Here is a 19,352-nt window from a genome sequence, read left to right on the forward strand (position 1 = left end):
CTGATTTCTTCGGGGCGCAACTATGCCATGTCCATTCTGCTGCCTGATTTCTTCGGGGCGCAACTATGCCATGTCCATTCTGCTGCCTGATTTCTTCGGGGCGCAACTATGCCATGTCCATTGTGCTACCTGATTTCTTCGGGGCGCCACTATGCCATGTCCATTGTGCTACCTGATTTCTTCGGGGCGCAACTACGCCATGTCCATTCTGCTGCCTGATTTCTTCGGGGCGCAACTATGCCATGTCCATTCTGCTGCCTGATTTCTTCGGGGCGCAACTATGCCATGTCCATTCTGCTACCTGATTTCTTCGGGGCGCAACTATGCCATGTCCATTCTGCTACCTGATTTCTTCGGGGCGCAACTATGCCATGTCCATTCTGCTACCTGATTTCTTCGGGGCGCAACTATGCCATGTCCATTCTGCTACCTGATTTCTTCGGGGCGCAACTATGCCATGTCCATTCTGCTACCTGATTTCTTCGGGGCGCAACTATGCGATGTTCATTCTGCTACCTGATTTCTTCGGGGCGCAACTATGCCATGTCCATTCTGCTACCTGATTTCTTCGGGGCGCAACTATGCCATGTCCATTCTGCTACCTGATTTCTTCGGGGCGCAACTATGCCATGTCCATTCTGCTACCTGATTTCTTCGGGGCGCAACTATGCCATGTCCATTCTGCTACCTGACTTCTTCGGGGCGCAACTATGCCATGTCCATTCTGCTACCTGATTTCTTCGGGGCGCAACTATGCCATGTCCATTCTGCTACCTGATTTCTTCGGGGCGCAACTATGCCATGCCTAGGCCTTCCAATTGACCGCGGGGCGCAACTATGCCATACCGAAAAATGACCGCCAGTCAAGTTGAACCCGATGCTCGTGCTCCTTGTCGTGATCCTTGTTGACTTATTGTAGTCCTTCTTGCCTTTGTTATGGCCATTTATGTCTTTGTCACAGTCCTGATTTATCATTTCAAAATAATATTGCTTTCCCCATTTGGCAAGAGACTTTTTGTATCACACGGTAGTGAATCTAGTTTTCATCACAAGGTCTTACAAAGCAGTAAGGCAGTCTGACAGATCTCTTGCATCAAGCGTCATGAAAATAGCTAATATTTTAAATTATCTGTAGGCTACGTGATGGTGATCAAAGTGGTGATATTGATGGTGAGGGGAGTGGTTTTGGTAATGGTGTTAATTGTGGTAATAATGGCGATCGAAGTGACTCTGGTAATTGGTGACAAAGGATGTCAAAGTGGCTGTGGTAATGATAGTGATATTGATGGTGAAAGTGGTTGTAGTCACGCTGGTGATGAATGTGGTCAAGTGGAGGTGATCTTGGCGGTTGTAGTAGTTGTGCTAATGGTGACGATGATGGTGGTCGATGTGGTTGTGATGATGATACAGGCCTAAGTGGCTGTGATGATTTTGGTGAAGTGATTGTGGTAATTGGGGTTATAATGGTGGTCAAAGTGATGTACTGTCCGTTATCCAGGAGAAGACGAGCGGAAAGAGTGTGACCTTCTTGACTATCGCTGTTGATTGTTATAAACATCGCTCAGATAAGCATCCCAGTAGCCAGGTTATTACTCGTGCAGGAAACATGAGTAACAATGCGTATGGAAATTAAAGCTAAGTTGAACAGAAGGAGACCTAATGTTTCCGCTTACTGCAGTACAAATATTGCTCGTGTTGCCTTACGTTATCTGTTCACATCCCTTACTCCTCAGTCCGCTCTCGTCTTCTCCTGAGTCACCGACAGTAGTATGATTGGTGATAAGTGGTTGTGGTAATGATATTAGGCCTACTCTTTATTTTGTTGCTGTAATGATGCTGTATTAGTATTTCTTCTATATGTTTCTTGCCAAGACAAATTGTTTGTGGTAACGTTGACGTAAGCAGAGTTCAGCAGTGCATATGGCGAACAGTTTATCTGTTAACGGTACGAAAGAAAAATGCTGCATCAGACCAAATCATTTAACGGTTACCCTTCTGTCACTTGGAGTGCTGAAGATAGTACATAAATAGGACTAGAGACCTTCTTAAACTTTTTTCATTTAGTTTCACCTTTAGAACAAAAAAAAAAAAAAAAACGGCATATCATCAGAACAAACTACTTATTTAAAAATGTGACCTATGGTTACTTCTGAAAGCTCCACTGCCTATTATCAATTTCTGTCGATGGGAATATTCTTCCACATTTTAAAAGTTTGTAACTGTCACGCACATTCAATCTTATTCACTCTCACTGCAGCAACTTTGGAGTGCATAATTTTAACTGGTTCGAAGCTGAGCGAGTTTCTTGTACAATTTTGAACGAAAGTCTAATTAGAGAAATTCCTTGAAGATGCTGGTATGCTAAGTAACTTCTGACGGCTCTTGTTTTGTCGACTAGCGAAGTACTGGAATGTTCGTGCTGATTTTAACTCCTTTTTCAAAAGCTCTCCAACAAACTTCTCAGCGTTTTCCAATAACTGATTATTCCCCGGTGGTCGAAGTTCCCTAAAACGAACTCTGCCTGTCTATGCTGTTTCTTATTCAGTTTATACCCTGGTCCCCAGAATGGAGAACATTGGACGCGAATGGTTTCTCCTTTTTTTTTTCTACTAAAGTATAGTCCGAATCACCTTACTTAATACCCTCAGGGTAACCTAATCATTTTCACCTATTACTACATATGCTGTTGGATTATAGTGATTTTTTAGATGTCAGATTGAATTTTCTTTTACTAACTTCGTTCCGAATTTCGAGTAGTGACAAATACGACAGCTGGCAGTTATTTTCTAACTGTTATGTTGGCAGCAATAATTTTGGTTTGCAGTAAAGAAAACTGATGAGATGGAAGTAACTAGCTTGTGACAATTGAACGTAATTAATAATTATTTAGTAATACCGGTATTAATATTATTATCGATACATAATTCAGTTGTGTTGCGTTGTGATTCCAATTCAATACTATATTCAGATAATGTAATTAAATAAGATATATCTTATAGACCTACTTGGTTAATGGACAGAAATATATTTCTTAGTACTCAGATTCTCACTAAAATGTCCAAGAGAGGAAATAGGATGGTAAGCGACTTAGGAGTATATATAAGTAGGGTATACACCTCAAAGTGGTATTGTTTTCGGAATTCGTAGTAATCATTTCACGTGATCAAACAATAGTAATATACGTTACAAGAGCGGTATGTTGACGTTTTCATGTTCGAGGAAAAGATTGAAAAAGCGAAACGTAGTTGAGCTTTTTTAATTTCCGAGAACATGAAAACAAACATACCGCTCGTGTATCGTACATTATTTTGTGCGAAGATCGTTTATTACATACCTGAAAGACGAATTTCTAATTAGTTGCAATGAAATCTCCATCTTCGTTTCTGTTTAATGACGGCAACTTCGGAACACCAAAATATCTTTCTTCAACATTGTTGCTATAAAATGTTTTCTGTGTTTACTATACTCCAGCAGGCCGTGATATACGTCTGTCTTTTTTTTCCCCCCAGTCTATAAATGCGAACTTAAAACAAACGGTAAGGTTATGTAATGATTTATTTTTCATTTTAATATTTTAACAATATTATTTATATAACATATTGCAGTAATAACATCGGCATCTGGAATCTTGTTGATTTTTTCACGGCTTCCTTAATGTTACTTGTATCAGGAATGCAATAAGTTTCGTGGAGTAGTAGACTTTACTTAATTTTTGCAAATATTTAAAAACAATAATTAACATTGCAATTTAGGTGAAATTGCAGTGGTAAGTTTCCATTTTATAATTATTACTATGTTAAACGTCTCTAAAAATAATATGTTAAAAGCCTAAAGCAGTAAAATGAATGTCGCGCTTAAGCGGTAAGAAGAGGGAAATTGTTATGTGTGTTACGTTGGGAATACTGAATGTGGTATTTCACACTTACCGCGTATTGGTTCTGTGCGGAAAACAAGCAAATACGCACCATCTCGCACAAAATACATTTTTAGGTTAGATTTCGTGAATCGTAAACTGTATGGTGAAAGCAATGAATTTTTTTTTATTGTCAGACAAAATACATTTTAATATTAGATCATACTAATCTACTAATTACCAACATAATGTGCGAGAGGTCCAAGAGGAAAATATTCTCCTTCACAAATTATTGAACCATTTAGAAAACACTTCCCAACATTAAGATGAGATGTGGTAAATAAATAAGACATTTGTATTGTTAATGCTATAATAATAATAATAATAATAATAATAATAATAATAATAATAATAATAATAATAATAATAATAATAATAATAATATTTTAGTAGGTTATTTTACGAGGCTTTATCAACATCTCAGGTTATTTAGCGTCTGAATGAGATGAAGGTGATAATGCAGGTGAAATGAGTCCGGGGTCAGCAGCGAAAATTACCCAGCATTTGCTCATATTGGGTTGAGGGAAAACCCCGGTTAAAACCTCAACCAGGTAACATGCCCCGACCGGGGAATCGAACCCGGGCCACCTGGTTTTGCGGCCAGACGCGCTAGCCGGTACTCCACAGGTGTGGACAATAATAATAATAATAATAATAATAATAATAATAATAATAATATTTTGGCTTTACTCTCTTTGGTGATAATATCTGGTATGAGTTGGCAAGACTGAAAAGACGGCCAAAATAGCCTTTTAGAAACTGCTCTTACGTGGTCCTCACTATACTTACTTAGACATGTTTTAATCTCTATCGACTGGTGAAATCCATTAAGTTGTGAAATAATAAACTGGCTAACGAGGATTTCTCATTTTTGCTAAGTCACAAATCACAAAATGTTTGACAGAAGAAATCCATTATTGGACTTAGTGGTACTCTCCTGTAGGCTGCAGTACAGATTCAGTTGATTTCACGTGCCGAACATGTTTGGCACTAACTTATATAAACTTAATTCATTGATTATTAGCGCCAATCTTATTCTGACTGTTGCATTATAACTAACGAGACGTGTTTGAGGATGTCGACAACAGCCGAGAAAATTATTTTATTAGCAAGACTAGAAGGTAAGTTAATTTCGTTAATCATTTCATTATACATAATTATTTTAATACACGATTTCTGCAATAACGGACAACGATAAAAGGCGCATTTATTGCAAAGCTAACTTACTTTGCTTTTTTGCAGTTGCCGAATCTGCTATATATGAAAATGTGGAGGAAATATCCAATAGAAAAAACACACAGTTGAAACCAGTTCATATAAATGAAAAAGTAGACACAACGAGCTAATTTATACAGAAAAATCCATTGCTCTGTTGCAGTTGTATCTGCAATACTTGATAAGATCAAAAATAGGCCTCTTGCTCTAAATGAAATAGGCAAACCACAGACTGAGTGGGAAACGTGGAGGGACTTGCCCATCATTACACAAACTAGAAGTAACTCACTCACAGTGCTTTTCAGTATTTGTGGGGATACAACAGTAGAACAGCAGCTCTGCTACTTCACACTGTCGCCTTTCACCCCACAGTGACAACAGGACAAAATTTCATGGAAAGTGCCCATTCTTTTATAGAGCAGATTCTATGTACTGCGCAACAGGAAATCAAAGAAGAGGAAGCCTATTGAAATTTTCATGTTCGTGAAATAGAGACTTTTTTAAGAAGACAAGAACCTCTAAAAATGGAAATTTACCTAGGCTATAAATTCTTGGCACAGACAATATAATCTTATGCAAACTTATTTATTTACTTCTTTACTTATTCATTGACAAATTACTTAATTTACTTGTTTACTTATTTATTTATTGACTTGCTTACTTACCTAACTTTTTTATTATTTGCCTGCCTGCGTGCTTGTTTAGTTATTTATTTACATCTTTATTTACTTATTCACTTGTTTGCTTACTTAATTTTTTTATTATTTGCCCCACTGCGTGCTTGCTTATTTATTTATTTACTTATTCACTTGTTTGCTTATTTAATTTTTTTTATTTGCCCCATTGCGTGCTTGCTTAGTTATTTATTTATTTATTTATTTATTTATTTATTTATTTACTTATTTATTTATTTATTTACATGTTTATTTACTTATTTACTTGTTTGCTTATTTAATTTTTTTTATTTGCCCCATTGCTTGCTTGCTTAGTTATTTATTTATTTATTTATTTACATGTTTATTTACTTATTTACTTGTTTGCTTATTTAATTTTTTATTATTTGCCCCACTGCGTGCTTGCTTATTTATTTATTTATTTATTTATTTACTTATTTATTTATTTATCTACATGTTTATTTACTTATTTACTTGTTTACTTATTTAATTTTTTATTATTTGCCTCACTGCGTGCTTGCTTAGTTATTTATTTATTTATTTATTTATTTATTTATTTATTTATTTATTTATTTATTTATTTACTTATTCACTTGTTTCCTCACTTAATTTTTTTATTTGCCCCATTGCGTGCTTGCTTAGTTATTTATTTATTTATTTATTCATTCATTTATTTATTTATTTAGGACTTATATGAAAGTACACAGGCTAGATCCCCGTCAAAGCACCTTCTTCACATAAATACTGCATAAATGAAAAATTGTGATACAGATTTTTGTAGGCCTATGTGATTTTTCTAACACAACGAGCATCTCACTGACAGTTTCTGTGGACTTGCACCACTTGTATTCTGAGCGTCTCAATTATTGGTAATTATTTACATGAGCGGCAATTATTGAGTAGGAATATGCAACTCAATAACAACTGAAATAAAAGGAAACGAAAACATAAAAGAGAGATGTGGCTTATAAAGAAACGGTATTGAAAAAAAATTATAAATTCAACAAATTACAGGAGACCTTAATTTCCAGCAGGTCCAAACCAAGGGAAAAAATAGAGACTTACCAGAAAAAAAAAAACAAATTTACAGCTGAATGTGCTATGATATGAATGACAAAGATAATTTTGAATATATCTGGTTTCTGAGTAACTTTTCAGTACCGTCAGCTGGGGTGACTTTGTGTCATATCAGGGAAGAAAGTAAAAGTGGCGCCATCTCACATTTGTTTCAATGAAACAATGCCTGATTCTGATATATCAAAATCCAAATGTATAGAACCTTGATTAGACCGCTGGTTTTATATGCCGCTGAAACGTGGACTTTGAATGCGGATGTGTGTAAGCGACTCAGGGCGTTCGAGAGGAAGGTACTGAGGAGGATTTTGGGAGCGGGTTGTGAAAATGGTAACTGGAGGAAGAGACACAAAGATGAATTAATGACTATGGTGAACTTGATATAGTATCTACGATTAGACTTAGCAGATTGGGATGGGTAGGACATGTTGGTAGAATGACGAGTGAAAGAAAGGTGTATCAGATATTACACAGTCAACCAGAAGGGAGAAGCAGGAGAGGAGAGGAATAGATGGTTGGATTCAGTTCAGGAAGATATGAGGAGATGCGGAATTAATGAATGGCTACAGTTGGTGAAGGATAGAGCAGCATGGAAGAGGACATTGCAGGAGGCGAAGGCCCACTTTGGACTGTAGAGCCATGAATGATGATGAATGATTCTGATATAGCTATGACAGAATTAGTTTCCACAGCCGTGGGACTGAAGCAGGATGGTCTATGGCGAGTCCTCGGCATCAACCCCTTTGATTTGATTACCTGGTTGGGTTTTTCCGAGGTTTTCCCCAACCAAAAGGCAAATGCCAGGTAATATTTTGGCGAATCCTCGGACCTCACCTCATCTCACTACATCTCGCCAAAATATTGTAAAAAATTGCACAAAATTGTAAAAATTGTAGAAAATTACTAAATTGTAAAACTGTAAAAATTTGTAAAAATTGTAATTGTAATATTGTAATATTTTGACTTGTTCCACATCTTAAAGCTTCATTGCTCATGTAAGATCTATGGAATAAAATGAATGAATGAACGAATTAATTCATTAATTAATTAATTAATGTGGTTCCACAGTTAGTTTTACTGGAGTTGTTCTGTTGTTTACATTTTTCAGTGAATTTCTTGTGCAGCAAACTTTGTATTGCAGCAGGTATCTGAACTTAAGTAAGCTGGTAAGTATTTATTTTCATTCCTTAATATGTCTACTTGAAACACCGATGGAAGGTACAATTATGGAGCCTGGAGAAACTGTCAATTCTGGCTAAGCTGAAAGGCTGAATTTCCAGAGTCAGACCAGAGGAGAAAGTCTTTCGCTTGCAACGCGATAAGGCCAGACCCCACACCGTTTCACGACCACTGAGCACGTTGCAAAATTTGTCTGGACTGTCCTATCACATCCACCGTATAGTCCGGACTTGGTGCCTTCAGACTTATATCTCTTGAGCCTATGAAAGATGGGCTACGCGGGCAGCAACATTTTCCAGACAAGAATGCTGTCATCGCAGCTGTAACGAAGTGGCTTGCCTCTGCTGGTTCAGATTTTTACGAGCGAGGCATGCAGGCTCTTGTTCATCGCCGGCATAACGAACGGTGGTGACTATGTGGAAAAATAACTGTTCGTAGCTGAAATATTGCTCTGTTTAACTGTGTTATTATGTTCTGTGTATCTGTTGTAATTGCAATAAAAATAAATAGGAGACATTACTTTCGGAGCGATCCTCGTGCATGAGAAAATTCTTCCCCCATGAGTACCCGAAACAGCGCGCATTCCGTAACACGAGTCCTATGCCGGATGCCTAGACCACGAAGCCACGGCACGCGACTAGGTTCTTCAAAGAAATACTAAAAACTACCAAAAAGATACAGGGACATCATTTTATTTTTACTAATATTTTTAATATTAACTTACCTATACCTCTGGATCAACGCCGTTTGCTACCCCCTTCCACGACTAGAGTTCGATGATACTGGCGTATTATACAAACAAATCACTTTACTAGGTATAGGAGGGAAGAAAAGTAGTTCATCCATTTACGTAAACTAGGAAGTATTGCGCTTTTGAGTTTGATCATTTTAATTAGGTTTTTGTTTAATCAAAATACGGTACAGTTTTAACAATAAGTGTTAGTGTATATTATACTGTCTACAGCACATTAGCGTACAATATAGAGAATGAAGTTAAATTGAAAAATAATCATAATATGGATATTTAAACACATTTTTGAAAATGGTGGCCGTTCATTTCGATACAGGCTTCAGTTCTTTTTTATGCATAGGCCTATTATCGCGCTATAGACTATTGTACCTAATCCCAATTACCAGTTTCGTTCTTCGTACTAGTAACTCATGTTGAAATAATTCTGTACCTACTCTATAAAAGAGTACCTTACGTACTGTAAATTCAATCTTCACTTCTGCCCGATCCGAAAAGATAAAATTACTCAGACATACTATCTACTCTTCGTCCAAGTGGTTATGTCGTAGGGTATTAGAAAGGGAGGAAATCACGTAACAGTTAATTACTTAACGAGGCCCTTTTATTTAAGTTATTTTAAACAGTTGTATAATATTACGTAGACGTCCAATTCCTAACAGAAATTAATATTCTCAGAAAAGAGCTAAGACAGCCTAGCCACTAGTTGGCGAATAAAAGCTGGTGGGGGAAACCGGGATACGACGTAGGCAAATGGATGACAATACCTGTGCGTGCGAAAATGATTCAATATTGAAAGCTCTTTCGTCACAGGAAAACGCCAACATATTTTTGGAACGTACTGTTTACTATGACCGTAAGGCTACTATGACTGTATATGCGGTCTTTGATCTGTGTGGAGGCCGGTTGAACTTCATTAGTAGAAGGGGTGGGAGTGAAGTACATTCAAAAAGTCAGGTACAATAAAAATTGAAGTAAAAATAAAATGATGTCGCTGTATAATAAATAACAAAGATACATAAATTTCAGTTCACAAAGGCATATTCTAAAAAGAAGTAATGAAAAACAAGGATAAAATGAAAACAAAGAAACATAATGAGATTTCGTGTAACAAAGTTATCATCTGACAAGCAAACATTCTGATGATGGCAGATAAAGAAGTTAAATTCTTTTCTTCTACCATGTTAATAATGTCAAAAGAAGTGCTTATACAAATTTTGGCTATTCAACCGCAATTACGAGGGCCGCAAAAAATAATTCCCCATGGGCCGTTAACAGAAAGAAAACACAATTTCATTGGAAAAATTTATTGGGACAACCACAGCAATTTTTTTTAGTTATTTCTCAACATATTCCCCGCGGGAATTGAGACATTTGTCATATCATGGGATAGACAGGGAGGTGCAGACGGCTGTCAAACGCTGGTTCCGATCCCAGGCGGCTGACTTCTACGACACAAGATACAAAAATTGATCCCATGGTATGATAAATGTCTCAATTCCAGTGGGAGATATGTTGACAAATAGGGCGCCAATATATTGCTCTATCTGTTTTAATAAATCTTTCCATGCAATTGTGCCCTTTTTTCTGTAAACGGTCCCAGGGAAAATCACTCTCTGGGCGGCCTCGTAATTGCGATCGAGTGGCCAAAGTTTCTAAAAGCACTTCTTTTGACATTATTAACATGGCAGAAGAAAATAATTTAACTTTTTTATCTGCCCGATCAAAATGTTTGCTTGTAAGTGATTTCTGGGGACAGCGACTGATCCTTTGAGACCCAAGAGACTTTATCAAAGTTATCCTGTGTGTATATATATATATATATATATATATATATATATATATATATATATATGTATATATATATATATATGTAAGGGTAAAGGAAGATATATATTTCAAGTCTGGCAGCATCAAGATGCTACTTTTCGAGGCCTGCGGCGCCAGGACATTTCCATGATTTTAACATTATCGTCAAACTTTGCATTTACAAAAAAAATCGTACGTATTTTATTCATATTTAAACAACTTCATACTGAGATCTACTCCGCAGACCTAACAGTCTCCATATCTAGATTCGAACCCATGTATTTTCGTCTAACATTCGATAAGTCAGGGATGTCAAAACGACTACACTGCGTGCTCTCAAGAACCCGCACATTTCCGTAAGACCGATGATTGTACTTGATCTTGCTGAAAAGTGAACCTTGTTGGCTTTGTACTGCTTGTAGTATGAGCACGACATACAGGCGTTTTCACATCCTTGCCATAAGTATTCCTGCGGAGATGATGATGATGATGATGATGATGATGATTACAACGACGACGAAGACAACTAGTACCGGTACTACCGAGCCAGGGCAATTTTTGTTTATAAATATATCTTACTTAGTTACTTATGGCTTTTAAGGAACCCAGCAGTTCATTGCCGCCCTCATATAAAAAAAATGTTATGGTTTATTTAACGACGCTCACAACTGCAGAGGTTATATCAGCGTCGCCGGATGTGCCGGAATTTTGTCCCGCAGGAGTTCTTTTACATGCCAGTAAATCTACTGACATGAGCCTGTCGCATTTAAGCACACTTAAATGCCATCGACCTGGCCCAGGATCGAACCCGCAACCTTGGGCATAGAAGGCCAGAGCTATACCAACTCGCCAACCAGGTCGACTGCCCTCATATAAGTCCGCCATTAGTCCTTACCCTGAGCAAGATTAATCCAGTCTCTACCATCATATCCCATCTCCCTCAGATACAGTTTAATATTATCCTCCCACCTACGTCTCGGCCTCCCCAAAGGTCTTTTCCTCTCCGGCCTCCCAACTAACACTCAATATGCATTTCTTAATTCCCCCATACGTGCTACATGCTCTGCCCATCTGAAACATCTGGATTTAATGTTCCTAATTACGTTTGATGAAGAATACAATGCGTGCAGTTCTGCGTTGTGTAACTTTCTCCATTCTCCTGTAACTTCATCCCTCTTAGCCCAAATATTTTCCTAAGCACCTTATTTTCAAAGACCCTTAATCTCTATTCCTCTCTCAAAGTGAGAGTCCAAGTTTCACAACCATATAGAACACCCGGTAATATAACTGTTTTATAAATTATAACTTTATACACTACCGTCGACCGGGTATACTTTACACAAGGGGGGTAACTTTACACATTTCTAGAAAAATGGTGTATAACAGTTTTAGTAATGGCACACACTTCAGTCTACCACACATATATGCTGTTGATACATAGAATCAGTTCCACGGAGTTGCTACACATTGTCTGTAATGTGCTGCCTTCTAAACATTTTTCTAGAAATGTGTGAAGTTACCCCCCTTGTGTAAAGTATACCCGGTTGACGGTACTGGTAACGAATCTTGCGCAACAGGTAATAAAGATAGGTATCGGTATTCTTAAATGTTATGTTTTTATTTAAAGACGCTCGCAACTGCAGAGGTTTTATCAGCGTCGCCGAATGTCCCGGAATTTTGTCCCGCAGGAGTTCTTTTACATGGCAGTAAATCTACTGAGCATGTCGCATTTAAGCACACTTAAATGCCATCGACCTGACCCGGGATCGAACCCGCAATCTTGGGCATAGAAGGCCAGCACTATACCAACTCGCCAACCAGATCGACGTATCGGTATTCAGTTCTATGGTTTTAATGTAAAAAATCGCTAATTTTGAAAGGCAATGAACCCAAACAAAATAGTTTTTACTCTGTTTTGAAATATTCGTACTTCAAATGTTAAATATTACCAGTTATCGTGCCATGTAATAACACACCTGTGGGGAAAATGCACTGTTGAGACTTTTGGTAATACTATGACAATGAACACTCTGAACACAGCTTTCGTTCGTATAAGTTAAATGAGAGATCCATGTTCCATGACACACACAATCAAGCGAAGATGGTTCTGGGGTGGCGGAGTTCTTTCTTCCAGGTAGTCGCCCAACCCCATCCGAATTCCAGGCGAGCGCGGGACACCCCAGAGCCATCTATTGGCGGCCCCACGCAAGATGTGCGTTCCGCCTGCCGGCGCGCGAGCCGAACTGGCAACTCCGCGGTCCGCGGTAGCAGCAGCATAGAGCACAGAGACATGCGATCTCGTCTCCAAGGACACGACGGCGTCTAACTATGTCAGTTGTCATTGTAGCAGCTCGGGAAACCTCTGTGCGACCAGACGAAAATCGAATTCCAAGACTCCAAATACGTAGCCGCTTCAAGGCCCAACCAGACAATATATGACTCGATTATTGAATGCTTTATTTTCAAAGGCAACGGTTTTCCAGTGAAATTAAAAATACAACTGAATTTGAGAGTTATGTATGTATGAACTGTATAACATACACGCAAACATCTTTCCCAGGATCGAACCTGGAACGCTGATTCACTTTTGCATCATATCGTCTGATCCATAGCATTACAAACTGAAGATACTGACAGAGAATTGTTTGATTTTCAAGCGTAGTATCGAATAGATAAGTTTACGTGTTTGTAATGAAATTTCCCTTTTTCTCTTTTAAGACGAATTTATTGAATATAAACTGTAACCATAATTATTTTATTCGTCAGAGTAGTGCGAATGGATTATCCAAAGAGATTAGAGCTCGCTTGATATTTGAATCAGAATATTTCGCGAAAAACAATATATAAATAAATGAATAAAAAAGAATGACATTATTATAATAATATTAAATAAGATATTTAAGTTGCTAACTTAATATATTTCATTGGTCGGCATTCCTGGGCCTCCTGCAATATGAAATTCAGTATATGTAGAAATTATGATTAGTTAAACAGCAAAATTAAATAAATATTTGAGGTTATAACATTTTATTTCGAACTCTTACTTTCATTTTGTGAGCTGTCGACAAAATGAAAACTCTTGTGATATTTGAATAAGATATTTCGCGAATGTATAACGTGGAGGGACACATTATTATATAATGCTCACATTAATAGATACGGTCATCACGCAATATCACGACTCACTGTATTGTTAAAGGAACAACTGAAAATATTTAACATCCGAACATCAAGTGCGACAAAATATTAAACAAATACGCATCAAGGTGCGAGAAGATTGCGGATAATAGTTGGTTTTGATTGGTAAAAACGCAAAAGATTTTTACATTCCATTATTGGAGGATTGGTACATGAGGGAAGAATATATTCTGCAACGGGATTTAAATGATATCATTCAAATTATCGTTATTCCATAAGAACGAAAACTGATACAGAAAATTAATATCTAGAACAAAATATAACTTTTAGTGAGTTATTTTACGACGCTTTATCAACTGCTGTAGTTAACTAGCGTCTGAATAATATGAAGATGATAACGCTGTTGAAATGAGTCCAGGTTCCAGCGCCGAAAGTCCACCATTTACTCTTAATGATTTGAGGGAAAATCCTGGAAAACGTCTCAACCAGGTAACTTGTTCCAACCAGGATTGTAACAATGTATGAGTATGTCTCAAAAGCTGTATGAATTTGTAGAAACACTTGGGAGGGGGCATGAAATAAAGTAAACTATATAATAAAATTTTGGTAGCACTTGCAAGCTTAGTAAACTTTCGGTCCGGTGACATGGACTATAATCAAAAGGCAGAAGTAGATTTCGAAGATTAGGAATAACATTGTTATAGATTGTAGAAGGGTAATAGATTAATTAAAATCTTTGATAAAATGTATTAATCGTTCTTTCTCTCAAATGAAATTGTTTAAAACTGAAGTCAATGTAACAACAAGAGGGAACGAAGAAAGGGTCGGACAAGAGTAGGCCTACGGAATATCATCCAAAGGGAAATGAAAACCAGTATGTACAGTTAAAGATAAGGCGAATCTTGTGGTACTCAAAACGAAACAGACATCAATAGGAATGTGACAGGAGGAGTAGAAGAAAAAAGGCGATCAATTATAGTTATTCAATTGTGCAGCTTGTCGTATTATGTTAGTGTAATTTTAGTGGTGTGAAGATTTTGGGATTATGGACTATATGGTAAGATTCTGCAACTCCAGACGTTTGGGAGTTACTAACAGATTCCATCTTGCGTGTAGTAATCTATCAATTAGTGCTTTGATTAGCAGTCAGCGGGGCGGCGTAGCTCAAGACGGAGAGCGTTTGTTTGCTGATCCAGAGTTGAGCTCGGGCGTGGGTTCGATTCCCGCTTGGCTTATTACCTGACTGGACTTTTTTTTTTAGGTTTTCCCCAACCGTAAGGAGAATATCAGGTAATCGATGACGAATCCTCGGTCTTATCTCGCCAAATACTATCTCGCTATCACCACTTCCATCGCAAATTAGCCTTAGTAGCTGATACAAGGTAAAAAAACGATCTTTAATCATGCGAAGGGAATCCGGCTGTTTGAGACCGTCCAATATTGATTCAAAATAACCGAAAAAAAAAAAAGATGTTACATGTGAAATATTGTAATCATTGTACAATGTTCTCTGCGAAGCAAAGGAAACGAGGTGGTATGCGCTCTCGTCTGCAATCAGGCCGTGGCAACACGAGAGCAGAACTGTCACACTACTTGCAGTGGAGTTGCCACGTGTGCACCCCTGACCTCAGAGGTGTGAAGCCGCCTGGGACCCCGCCCCCCGCCAGTGTGCATTGTTCTAGGGCGAAGAGGACGAACGCTTTGACAACATGGCAAGAGCTCTGGGAGGTGGGGGAGGGGGCCGCCGCCCTTTCAAGTGTCTTCACCCCTCTCCTGAAATTTAACTGTACTGTAGCTATGTTTTCAGTCCCCCCTTCCGCCTGTACGCCGTGCCCTTCAGTTGTCCAGATTAACTCTTCCCTCCCCCACTTCTCGGGCGTTGCTCAGTTAACTGAAGGTTTCTCATTAAGTGGACAGGTATTCGACTCCCGGCACGTTCTGTGAGGTGTGGTGGTGGAACTTCTTGAGGTCTGTGTTCGGAAATGTGTCAGAGAGAGACAGACAGACAATAGTTCATTAACTTTCGATTCGTTCCCTACAGTTTAGTGTGTGCTGTGTTCCTCAACTTCCCAGCGAGATTTTACGTCTGTCAGCAGCTGAGCTGCATTGTCTTCTTTAATACGAAAAGCGAGAGTGTGTCGCTTCGAACCTCGGCTACAGTCCGAAGTGGGGCAAGGTCCCGCGATCGAGGTTATCCAGATAAGATTCCCAAATATCGATCCCGAGCGGCAGCGCGCTGCTTTGCCGGCCGGCGAGTCAAGGCCACCGCGCGCCGGGGGAGTGCTCGCCCCTCCCCCGCCCTGCCATAGGCCGAGCCGGCTTGACGTCACGCCGCGCTCGGCTCGGCTCGGGCGCGCTCGGGCCGGCTGGCGGCGGCTCGCAGCGGCGCTGGCCGCAGTTCGTTCCGCAGCAGGTGAGAGCGATGAGCTCGGCGCTGCAGTGGTTCCCGGGCGACCTGGCCCGCCACGCCCGCGAGTTCGGCATCGCCTTCGTGGACGACGACGACGTCAAGCAGGAGTGCGCGTCGCCGGACCTGCCGCCAGTGCCGCCGCTGATCCCGCTGCGCGAGGGCGAGGAGGAGTACGGGGGGGTGTTCATGGTGAACGGCGGCGACTGCACGGTGGTGCTGGACCCGCTGCCCTCGGACCTGCTGCGCTCCCTCACGCAGGACGGCCGCGTCAGCACGGCGCACGGCGCGATCGATGACGACGACGACCCCGCGTCACGTGACGAGCGGCGCGCCGCGCGCCGGCGGCGGCGGGAACGGCGCTCCAGCAGCAGCGGCGGCGGCAAGGCCAAGCGGCGGCGACGCTCCACGTCGTGCTCCACCACGTCGTCCTCGGACTCGAGGCACCGCCACAAACACCGCAAGCATCGGCGGCGGCGGGCGACCACGCCCCCCACCCCGCGCGTCAACCCCATCTTCGTGTGGGTCAAGCAGGACGACACGCGCATCGTGGAGGTTCTGTGCGAGGACTACGACAAGCGCAACCGCATACGACTCACCAAGACGCCGCACGGGTGGCGCGCGATCCCTCGAACCGAGCGCCTCGCCGCGGCCGGCCGCCCAACCGTGCAAGTGCAGCCGCAGCCCACAGATGGCAGCACCGCGCCCGCCGACGACCGCGAGCGCGACCGGGGTGGGGAGAGCGAGGCGGTGGAGGAAGAGGAAGAAGAGGAGGAGCCCGAGGAGGACCTCGAACCCACGGACCTCAGCATTCCCAAGACGGGCGGCGACGCCGACATGCCCCCAAGACCGGCGGCCGCTGCGGCGGTGGCGCCCCCCGTGCCACCCCCCGCTCCGCCGGCGTCGCCGCCCGCCGCCCACCAGCCTAAACCGCAGCCCAAGTCCATGTTCCTGGAGTCGTTACTTTCGTCGCCGCGTAAGTGTGCGCCGCCCCCACCGCCTCCGGCACCCGACAGCAGCGAGGAGCCGCTGGACCTGGGGCGCGGCCCCGAGGAGGACATCACGCTCAAGAACTTGCTGAGCAGGACGCCGGCGCCGAGGTCGCGCCTGCTGGAGCTGCTGACGGAGGAGCCCGACCCGCAGGCGCAGCTCAAGAAGCTGCTGGCCGACCCCGAGCTCTCCGTCCCCGACCCCCTGCTCGTGCCGCGCGACCGCCTGCGACGCCTAGTGGCGAGCCCCGCGCGCGAGATCCCGCAGCTGCTGGCGGCGCGGCCCGAGCTGCGCCTCCCCGAAGCGCTGGCCTGCCCGGGCCTGCTGAGGGACCCCGACCTGCTCGTGGTGTCGCTGGCACACCTGCAGAGGCTGCTGGCCTGCCCCGGCCAGGATGACCCCTGCGTCAGCCTCAGCGAGTGGCAGCAGCAGGCGCTCTGGCTGCCCTACCTGGCCAGCCAGGACTTCCTCAGCGTGCTGAGCTCCGTGTTCCCGCCCCCGCACCAGCAGTACCCCCTGCTGCCGCCTTTGGCGCTGCCGTCTGCACAGCTGGAGCTGCAGCAAACCCTCGCCTTCTGGCAGGAGGCCATGTTACAGGCCGCGGCCAACAACAACAATAACAACAACAACCTATTGTCAGGAAAGACTACCTCAGGGACAAACGGCAAGAATTATCACCATCACCACCACCATCACCATCACAACAATAACAGCGGACGGTTCCCGCCAGCGGCCAAGTTGAGCAACAACTCGTCGGCGCGCACCAGTCCGATGTCTCCGAGATTCCAGAGGAGCAGCAGCCACCACGAGTACCTGTCCAAGCCCCAGGTGACGTGCAAGTCGCTGATGAACCTGCTGAAGCAGGAGCCCGCGGCGCCGCCTCCGCCACCACCCCCGCCCCCGCCGCCTCCGCCGCCGTCAAAGCAGCAGCGGCAGCACACCCACCTGCTGGCGGCGCTGGGCACCCCCCCTCAGCACGCCCCCGCCAGCCACCCCATCGACCTGTCTGGGGGGCGGCGCGCCGGCACGCTGAAGGTCAAGCAGCACCTGGTGGACCCCGCCATCACGCCCCGGCTGCTCAAGGAGGAGCAGGCCGGCAAGGCGCACGCCCCGCTCTGGCACCCGCTCTTCGGCAGGTGAGTACCGACCCGCAAACCTTGGCAAGCACATGCTGTCTGCACAGACCGGGTTCAAACCCCGGTCGGCCGGACAGATCAGATCCAATTGTGTGGCAACCCCGTTTCTTCTGCCCATAATCGAGAACATTAAAACTATATGGATTAGCAGATTGGCACTGTCACGAAGATACGCCCTCCCATCACATTACTGACTAAGACGCTGCAGTTATCTATCCATGAGATGTAGGCCTATTCATGGATTTGGTCCATTCCGACAACAACAACAACAACTACTATAAGCTATAACGAAATACACAATCTGGAGCTTATTGAAACTCAAGTTATATGTCTTAAAAGGCGAAAAAAAATAGCATATTTAATACCAGCACAATCATTGTTATCATTATTTATTTATTTATTTTATTCTGGCGGAGTTAAGGCCAATACATCTTGTCTTCCACACCACCAGAAATACAAATACAAGTCAAACATAGACAAAAAAAAAACTAAACATCACCACCAGCATCATTAACACAACGTCCATTAACATCAACACCACTATCACCACTCCGACCACCATTTCCTTCTCAATGTTCTTTTATTACATACTTCATGTACTTTTGATACATTTTTCAGGCCGTCATGTCGGATAAAACAAACTACTACTGTATTAACTTAGAGAGCATATTGTAATATTCAGATAGTCAATGTTATGATATAATATAATACAATATAATATTGTTTCATTTATTCGGTCTACATGACAGATCAAATACAAAGGTTAATGACACTTATTTATGTAAGTGATCATTATGGTCAATACAATTTAAAATTGGACAGCGAATCTTTGTATTTGATATGTCATGTAGACTGAATAAATTAAACAATAATATATTATATTATATCATATACTACTGTATTATTTACATCAATTCCCGACTCTAAATATATTTCATACCAATTACCAAATTTCTTTTCAACATATCTGTTTTCTCGTCTGAATTCCTAAGCCAAACATCGAACTACTGTCGACGCCATTACTTTATGGTATTGAACCCCTGTCCCCATAATTGACATCTCTACAACT

General features: G+C 41.9%; 1 protein-coding gene across 1 annotated transcript in view; it reads left to right on the top strand.

Moving 5' to 3' along the window:
• Nucleotides 1–16,032: 16,032 nt before the first annotated feature.
• LOC138715803 (titin-like) overlaps nucleotides 16,033–19,352 on the top strand; it is a 409,396-nt gene continuing 406,076 nt past the window's right edge. The window contains exon 1 of the mRNA XM_069848890.1: nucleotides 16,033–18,283. Coding sequence (XP_069704991.1) covers nucleotides 16,173–18,283 — 2,111 coding nt within the window. The 5' untranslated portion in view covers nucleotides 16,033–16,172. The remainder of the gene's footprint in view (nucleotides 18,284–19,352) is intronic.

This window comes from Periplaneta americana, chromosome 15 (assembly GCF_040183065.1).
Source record: "Periplaneta americana isolate PAMFEO1 chromosome 15, P.americana_PAMFEO1_priV1, whole genome shotgun sequence".
NCBI classification, from domain to species: domain Eukaryota; kingdom Metazoa; phylum Arthropoda; class Insecta; order Blattodea; family Blattidae; genus Periplaneta; species Periplaneta americana.